Below are 10,000 nucleotides of genomic sequence, written 5' to 3' on the forward strand. Positions count from 1 at the left end.
ACTTTACTCCACTTGGTTTTGTCATCCTGGGAGAAGAGAAAGAGAGAGAAATATAAAAAAACATGTAGAGAAAGATGTGTGTGTGTGTGTAACATGGATGAAAACACAACTCATGTCAACATGGAAAATGAACACGTGATCTTTGAACATATCATGGAAAATGAACACGTGATCTTTGAACATAACATGGAAATTGAACACGTGATCTTTGAACATAACATGGAAAATGAACATGTGATCTTTGAACATAACATGGAAAATGAACACGTGATCTTTGAACATAACATGGAAAATGAACATGTGATCTTTGAACATAACATGGAAAATGAACATGTGATCTTTGAACATAACATGGAAAATGAACATGTGATCTTTGAACATAACATGGAAAATGAACATGTGATCTTTGAACATAACATGGAAATGAACATGTGATCTTTGAACATAACATGGAAAATGAACACGTGATCTTTGAACATAACATGGAAAATGAACATGTGATCTTTGAACATAACATGGAAAATGAACATGTGATCTTTGAACATAACATGGAAAATGAACACGTGATCTTTGAACATAACATGGAAAATGAACATGTGATCTTTGAACATAACATGGAAAATGAACATGTGATCTTTGAACATAACATGGAAAATGAACACGTGATCTTTGAACATAACATGGAAAATGAACATGTGATCTTTGAACATAACATGGAAAATGAACATGTGATCTTTGAACATAACATGGAAAATGGACATGTGATCTTTGAACATAACATGGAAAATGAACACGTGATCTTTGAACATATCATGGAAAATGAACACGTGATCTTTGAACATAACATGGAAAATGAACACGTGATCTTTGAACATATCATGGAAAATGAACACGTGATCTTTGAACATAACATGGAAAATGAACACGTGATCTTTGAACGTTGGGCCTCACGGAGGCGATGACAAGTAACCAAGGCCTTTGGTGAAAGGCTGTGCTTGAGAAGATGTGTCAAACCAAGTGAAACTGTAGTGTCATGTAAATGGTACCTGTGCTGGTGGCATGTAAAAAAAAACACCCACTACACACTTGGAGTGGTTGGCATTAGGAAGGGTGGAACCTGGTGTAGAAAAGCATCCCAAATCAGGCTGGAACCTGGTGCAGCTCCCTGGTTTATAAATTCCAGTCAAACCATCTAACCCATGCCAGCATGGAAAGCAGACACTAAATGATGATGATGATGATATATATCTATGCATATATAGGCGCAGGAGTGGCTGTGTGTTAAGTAGCTTGCTAACCAACCACATGGCTCCGGGTTCAGTCCCACTGCGTGGCATCTTGGGCAAGTGTCTTCTGCTATAGCCGCCCCGGGCTGACCAATGCCTTGTGAGTGGATTTTGGTAGACGGAAAACTGAAAGAAGCTGTCGTATATATGTATATATATATGTGTATGTGTATGTGTGTGTGTTTGTGTGTTTGTCCCCCTAGCATTGCTTTACAACCGATGCTGGTGTGTTTTACGTCCCCGTCACTTAGCGGTTCGGCAAAAGAGACCGATAGAATAAGTACTGGGCTTACAAAGAATAAGTCCCGGGGTCGATTTGCTCGACACTAAAGGCGGTGCTCCAGCATGGCCGCAGTCAAATGAACTGAAACAAGTAAAAGAAAAGAAGAAAGAATACGACAGACAACGACAAGACAGACACGACACACACACACACGGGGTGTACCAAAATCTGGATAAATGGAACTATCACAAATATTCTTATTTCCTTTCTTCTGCAAACTGAATAGGAGTTTGTCTAAAGAAATTATGTATTCGGAATTTATGGTGACCCATGAATTTATATATATATGTATATATATATATATATATATAGATATATATATATCAAAACAAATCAAAATATGAAAACATCAATGGAATTTGTATCTTTGTGGTACCAGTGCCGGTGGCACACAAGAAGACCATCCGAACGTGGCCGTAGCCAGTACCGCATCGACTGGCCTCCGTGCTGTGGGCACATAACAAACACCATTCGTTCATGGCGTTCGCCAGCCTCATCTGCACCTGTGTCGGTGGCACATAAAAACACCATCGAGCGTGGCCGTCTGCCAGCCTCGTCTGGCACCCTGGTGTGGTGGCACATAAAAACACCATCCGAGCGTGGCCGTTCGCCAGCCTCGTCTGGCACCTGTGTCGGTGGCACATAAAATCACCCACTACACTCTCGGAGTGGTTGGCGTAGGAAGGGCATCCAGCTGTAGAAACACTGCCAGATCTGACTGGCCTGGTGCAGCCTCGGGCTCCCCAGACCCCCAGTTGAACCGTCCAACCCATGCTAGCATGGAAAGCGGACGTTAAATGAGATGATGATGATGATGATATATGTAAATATATGTGTATTTACATATATATATTTACATTGTGGACCGTGGGTTTACCGTTGGTGATTTTTTTTCCTCGTCTTCCACTTCTCTGGATCTTCCTCTTATCATTTTCCGACGAAGAGGCTCCGCTCGAAACGTTAAACCCTCCTTCTTTCCTGAGCGTCCAATAAACTATATTTGTTCCACGTCCTCGAGTTGGTGTTTTTTTTTGTGCTTGCTTGTTTGGATTAACTAAATTTACTATATATATATATATATATATTATATATATATATCTATATATATATATATATAATTTATATATATACACATATGTATATATATACACATACAATATAAATACAGTGTCACCATAAATTTGACACATAATCATGGGAAAGAGATGGTGAAGCATGATCTTCAAATATTGGGCTTCTTAGAAGCGATGACAAGTGACTGAGACCTTTGGTGATTTGTATTTGAGGAAACTTGTTAAGCCAAGTGAAATTGTAGTTGTGGTTAATACTGGTGTCTATGTATGTATGCACCTATCCATCTATCTTATCTATAGGTTATATCCTTTAAGAAGGAGAGGGTTAGTTAAATTACATGGACCCCAACCCTACTCCAGTGCTCATTGTGGGGTATATTGGGTTTCTTATATTTGTACCCCGTGTCACTCTGATGGTGTATGTTACACTCTGACATAATAACAACAACAACAAACCTGTGGGGAAGGTGAGGGGGAGATTAAATCAAGCCACTCTTTGATTTGTATATAGAGAATACCAAACGAGTTCCCTATGGATACCGTATTTATTACAACTCGTGGCTTGTAAACATATCTAACGAGCGAAAGTGAGTTAGATACGTTTACAAGCCACTCGTAATAAATACGGTATCCATAGGGAATGAGTTTGGTATTTCATTTATTACACACGAATAAACGACCATATTTTATTAACCCAATACTAAATCTTCATGTTTAGTTGTAACTTATGAATGACAAAAGTAGTACCGTCACCGTGACCTCAGGTCATCACCATGAATTGACCAATCAGAAGCAGCGCTGTCACCGTGACCTCGGGTCATCACCATGGATTGACCAATCAGAAACAGCGTTCGCAGTATCTGACATATGTTAGATACCAAAAATATCTCAAAGTGTTCTCACTCACATGTGTGTAATAAGTTACTGTTAGCAACCCTGGAAGTATGAAAGGTTAAAGTTCACTTCACCACATTTTGAAGTCCTGATAACACTAACTGGACTCTTACTTAGGCAGAAAACCACAAAGGTTTCGGTGGGAGTGGGAGATGGTTTATAAACAATTACATCTACTCCAGTACTTGACAAGGGGTCCTCTATATGGTTGTTCAAACTACTAGAAATAGTAGACAAATCTACCTCAAATCGTACCATACAGCCTCAAAAATGAAAGGACATGTTAGATGTCGTACGTAGTAATAGATATGCTCTTTTACTCTTTTACTTGTTTCAGTCATTTGACTGCGGCCATGCTGGAGCACCGCCTTTAGTCGAGCAAATCGACCCCGGGACTTATTCTTTGTAAGCCCAGTACTTATTCTATTGGTCTCTTTTGCCGAACTGCTTAAACAAAAGACAGGATGGTCACATCTGGAATACCTTTATTCTTAGATCTACTCAGTCAAGACTGATTTGGTGCTAGGCAAAAAAAGAAGAAAAAAAACCCAACCAAGACTAAGTGTAACAAGGAAAGATTAATGTGGGGTGTTTAATAAAAAATTAATTACCGTATTTGACGGCATATTAGACGCACCCTCATTTCAGCAGGTCAAATTCAGGAAAAAAAGTTTTAAGTCCGTTGCCAGCCTCGCCTGGCCCCGTGCCGGTGACACGTAAAAGCACCATCCGTTCGTGGCCGTTTGCCAGCTCTGTCTGGCATCTGTGCGGTTGGCAAGTAAAAAGCACCCACTACACTCACGGAGTGGTTGGCGTTAGGAAGGGTATCCAGCGTAGAAACACTGCCAGATCTGACTGGGCCTGATGAAGCCTTCTGGCTTCACAGACCCCAGTTGAACCGTCCAACCCATGCTAGCATGGAGAACGGACGCTAAACGATGATGATGATTAAGCATATATTGTTGAAAGCAGTCTAGCAGCACATTACAAAAGCAGAAAACATTGCTGTATAAAAAGCAAGCATACAAAAGGAAAGCATGCAAATCACAATAACCGTGAGGTTGTTGCCATAGCCGTGAAGGTGCTTGTACTGTTGTAGTGTGCTTTGTTATGATCATAAACTTTGTTGTACCAAGATATCCAACCTACCCTCCGTATATACACGACCTCGCAACGATCATGTAGTTTTTACTCTCAACCGTTAGATGGCATCGAGTTAGGGTTCTGATCAGCTGATATTAGTAAACGTGTGTCGTGGATCGCAGCCTAACAATTTACGGTAGATTGCTTTGATTTTTACGATAATTCGTATTTTAAAGTAATAATACTGGTAATAATAATAATAATAATAATAATAATAGCGTAGGAGTGGCTATGTGGTAAGTAGCTTGCTAACCAACCACATGGTTCCGGGTTCAGTCCCACTGCGTGGCATCTTGGGCAAGTGTCTTCTGCTATAGCCCCGGGCCGACCAATGCCTTGTGAGTGGATTTGGTAGACGGAACTGAAAGAAGCCTGTCATATATATGTATATATATATATAATATGGATGTGTGTGGTGTTTTGTGTGTCTGTGTTTGTCCCCCTAGCATTGCTTGACAACCGATGCTGCTGTGTTTACGTCCCCTTAACTTAGCGGTTCGGCAAAAAGAGACCGATAGAATAAGTACTGGGCTTACAAAGAATAAGTCCCGGGGTCGATTTGCTCGACTAAAAGGCGGTGCTCCAGCATGGCCGTAGTCAAATGACTGAAACAAGTAAAAGAGTAAAAGAGAGTAAAGAGCAATAAAATAATGATGCATGAGTACGGAAAATATCATTAAGGCGTTAGCGTAGGTAGAAATACTTATCGTAAGCTAGGTTAGTGAGCGTCTGGGAGAAGATTAGCCTACGGGAGGGTCTTGACTTCGCATATTAGACGCAGGGCGATTTTTTGAGCCAAATTTTTTGGGAAAAAGTGCATCATATATGCCGTCAAATACGGTAACAAGAAAAATTTTTTAATGAGAACACAAAAGCACAAGTATGGCTGTATGGTTAAGAAGCTTGTTTTAAAACCCCATGGTTTCATGTTCAGTCCCACTGTACAGCATCTTTGATAAGGGCTTCTGACTCTAGCCCCAGGCCAACCAATGCCTTGTGAGTGAATCTGGTAAACAAAAACTGTATGGAAGCCCATTATATATATATATGTGTGTGTGTGTTTGTCCTCACTGCCACCTCTTGACAATCGGTGTTGGTTTGTTTATGTCCACATAACATAGCAGTTCAGCAAGAGAGACTGAGAGAAAAAGTACCAGATTTAAAAGAAGAAAAGTAAAAAAAAAAAAAAACAGAAGAAAAATCAAGCAGAAGAGTTGATCTGTTCAGCTAAAACTCTTTGAAACAGTGCCCCAGCATGGCCGCAGTACAATGATGGAAACAAAACAAGAGAAAAGCTCAAGCAATAATTTGGTAAAAACTGTATGGAAGCCCATTATATATATGTGTGTGTGTTTGTCCTCACCTCCACCTCTTAACAATCAGCGTTGGTTTGTTTATGTCCATATAACATAGCAGTTCAGCAAGAGAGACTGAGAGAAAAAGTACCAGATTTAAAAGAAGTAAAAAAAAAAAAAAAAAAAAAGAAACAGAAGAAAAATCAAGCAGAAGAGTTGATCTGTTCAGCTAAAACTCTTTGAAACATTGCCCCAGCATGGCCACAGTACAATGATGGAAACAAAACCACAGAAAAGCTCAAGTAATAATTTGGTCACTCACATCGTGAAGTTCCCCGATGTAATATTTCTTCATCATCTCCCTGGCATCGGAAGAATGACTCACGTTGTCAAAGGGTTCCGTGGCGTCAGTCCCTGAAAAAGAAAAACACCAAACAGTCATGTAAGTAGGCGAAAATGGTGCGACCAACAGCAAACTCAGGGACCCCAGAAGGACATCGATTGTGCAGGGGTTTCTTATTGACAAGAAATGCTTTTAGCTGCACTTGTTATAAAACTGAAGTAGAGAAAATATGGAGAAAAGGCGCAGGAGTGGCTGTGTGGCAAGTAGCTTGTTTACCAACCACATGGTTCCGGGTTCAGTCCCACTGCGTGGCACCTTGGGCAAGTGTCTTCTACTATAACGTTAGGCCAACCAAATCTTGCAAGAGGATTTGGTAGACACAAACTGGAGAAAACTCATATTATATATATATATATTGCCGTTCGTGGCCGTTTGCCAGCTCTGTCTGGCACCTGTGCGGGTGGCACGTAAAAAGCACCCACTACACTCACGGAGTGGTTGGCGTTAGGAAGGGCATCCAGCCGTAGAAACACTGCCAGATTTGACTGGGCCTGATGAAGCCTTCTGGCTTCACAGACCCCAGTAGAACCGTCCAACCCATGCTAGCATGGAAAACGGGCGCTAAACGATGATGATGATGATGATGATGATGATTTATTAAAATTAAAACATGATGCAAAAGATTTAGCGGTACATATGTTTCTGGCTTTTATTAGACGGTTTATATCAATGCATAATTGATGTAATTTGTATGACGCTTCAACGAGAGATTTTGAGCTCTCATAAGGAGACTGCAGCCATGCTGGAGCACCGCCTTTAGTCGAGCAATTCGACCCCAGGACTTATTCTATCGGTCTCTTTTGCCGAACTGCTAAGTGACGGGGATGTAAACACACCAGCATCGGTTGTCAAGCAATGCTGGGGGGACAAACACAGACACACAAACACATACATACATATATATATATGACAGGCTTCTTTCAGTTTCCGTCTACCAAATCCACTCACAAGGCATTGGTTGGCCCAGGGCTATAGCAGAAGACACTTGCCCAAGGTGCCACGCAGTGGGACTGAACCCGGAACCATGTGGTTGGTTAGCAAGCTACTTACCACACAGCCACTCCTGCGCCTCAAATGTTGAGATATATAAGAGAATTTTAATTCATGCAGACAATTGTTTCGTACAGAGATATAAAAATCATGTAAATTTATGGCTGAATTGAATTGAATTGAATTGACATGCATACACAGACGATACATAAAATACCTGTCTAGATATGCACACAGCAGTAAAATATATTTAATTATCAGGTAAAGTGACAAGTAACATAAACCATTATTAGTTAGAATGGGTATGTTGTGGGGGGGGGGCTTAAAAGAATACATTATGCAAATATAATAAAATACAAAAATTATAGGTATATTATATATACTAAGGAAAGATATAATTTTTTTTATTTTTAAATCAGACATATTGAGAGAAAAGGAGGTGTAGGGAGAGGTAGATAAAGTGTTAGCTCAATATATGTTGGGTCATGTAATTGTTAGAAAGAAAAAAAAATATATCATCATTATCATCATCATCGTTTAAGCCTTTAGTGTTCAGATTACTCTGTTAAATGTAATATTTTGTAATTCAAATTGTTTTGAATTAATCAAGCATTATCTTATAGCTTTGAGGTTTCAATGATGTGATTGTTTATTTTTAGAATGGCATTGTAGGTTGTGTGTGAAAGTCTAGATATTGCCAGTCTGAATATACAACATTTAGAATATTTGGGCCGGATATGGCCGGTTTAAACACTAAAGGGTTAACGTCCGTTTTCCATGCTAGCATGGGTTGGACAGTTCGACTGGGATCTTGGAAGCCAGAAGGCTGCACCAAGGTCCAGTCTGATCTGGCAGTGTTTCTACAGCTGGATGCCCTTCCTAACGCCAACCACTCCGTGAGTGTAGTGGGTGCTTTTTACATGCCAGGCGAGGCTGGCAACGGCCATGATCAGTCGGTGCTTTTTACATGCCACTGGGACGGAAGCCAGTCAAGGCGGCGCTGGCATCGGCCATGTTCGGATGGTGCTTTTTACATGCCACCAGCACAGGGATCACAACTACAATTTCCATTGATTTTTCATGTTGATGCACTTGACTCAATAGGTCTCCTCAAGCACAGGGTCGAAACGGTGTTTCTTTACTTTTCACCTGCACAGGAGTCAGTCCAGTGGCACTGGCAACTGCCGGGTGCCAGTCATAGGATTGGTTCAATTTCGACTCCGATTTCACTTGCCCCAACAGGTCTTCACAAGCAGAGTTTAATGTCCAATGAAGGGAGGTTGGCTTAGGTGCCGGTCATCGGATGAGGTTCGATTTTGACTTCACTTGCCTCAACAGGTCTTCACAAGCAGAGTTTAATGTCCAATGAAGGGAGGTTGGCTTAGGTGCCGGTCATCGGATGAGGTTCGATTTTGACTTCACTTGCCTCAACAGGTCTTCACAAGCAGAGTTTAATGTCCAATGAAGGGAGGTTGGCTTAGGTGCCGGTCATCGGATGAGGTTCGATTTTGACTTCACTTGCCTCAACAGGTCTTCACAAGCAGAGTTTAATGTCCAATGAAGGGAGGTTGGCTTAGGTGCCGGTCATCGGATGAGGTTCGATTTTGACTTCACTTGCCTCAACAGGTCTTCACAAGCAGAGTTTAATGTCCAATGAAGGGAGGTTGGCTTAGGTGCCGGTCATCGGATGAGGTTCGATTTTGACTTCACTTGCCTCAACAGGTCTTCACAAGCAGAGTTTAATGTCCAATGAAGGGAGGTTGGCTTAGGTGCCGGTCATCGATGAGGTTCGATTTTGACTTCACTTGCCTCAACAGGTCTTCACAAGCAGAGTTTAATGTCCAATGAAGGGAGGTTGGCTTAGGTGCCGGTCATCGGATGAGGTTCGATTTTGACTTCACTTGCCTCAACAGGTCTTCACAAGCAGAGTTTAATGTGCAATGAAGGGACGTTGGCATGGGTGCCAGTCATCGGATGAGTTTTGAATTCACTTGCCTCAACAGGTCTTCGCGTGTCCAAGGAAAGAAAGGCATGCATAAGTGGGCTGGCTACATCCCTGGCAAGGGACAAGATATTGTAAGATATAGTGATGTAAAGGGTATGTGATGAGTAATTTGTATTCCATAGAAAAAGATAAGATACAGAAATATTTTAAAAAGACACCAAAAACTAATCGAAGCAAGCGGAGAGTGAAGAATTAAGACTGATAAATAGAAAATTGGTCATCATAATCGTTTAACGTCTGTTCTCCATGCTAGCATGGGTTGGATGGTTCAACTGGGGTCTGGGAAGCCAGAAGGCCGTGCCAGGCCCAGTCTGATCTGGCAGTGTTTCTACGGTTGGATGCCCTTCCTAACGCGAGTCAAGTACATCAACATCAAAAATCAATGGAAATTGTAGTTATGATCCCTGTGCCGGTGGCATGTAAAAAGCCCCATCTGAACATGGCCAATGCCAGTGCCGCTTTGACTGGCTTCCGTCCCAGTGGCACGTAAAAAGCACCAACCGATCGTGGCCATTGCCAGCCTCGCCTGGCACGTAAAAAGCACCCACTACACTCATGGAGTGGTTGGCATTAGGAAGGGCATCCAGCTGTAGAAACACTGCCAGATCAGACTGGAGCCTGGTGCAGC

General features: G+C 41.6%; 1 protein-coding gene across 1 annotated transcript in view; it reads right to left on the minus strand.

Moving 5' to 3' along the window:
- The window catches only part of LOC115225991 (cytochrome b5), a 36,511-nt gene that overhangs the window by 1,327 nt on the left and 25,184 nt on the right, over window positions 1-10,000 (minus strand). Inside the window, exons 4-5 of the mRNA XM_029796964.2 lie at window positions 6,297-6,388; window positions 8-26 (exon numbers count right to left, since the gene is read on the minus strand). Coding sequence (XP_029652824.1) covers window positions 8-26; window positions 6,297-6,388 — 111 coding nt within the window. The remainder of the gene's footprint in view (window positions 1-7; window positions 27-6,296; window positions 6,389-10,000) is intronic.

Source organism: Octopus sinensis, linkage group LG29, assembly GCF_006345805.1.
Source record: "Octopus sinensis linkage group LG29, ASM634580v1, whole genome shotgun sequence".
In the NCBI taxonomy this organism is placed as follows: Eukaryota; Metazoa; Mollusca; class Cephalopoda; order Octopoda; family Octopodidae; genus Octopus; species Octopus sinensis.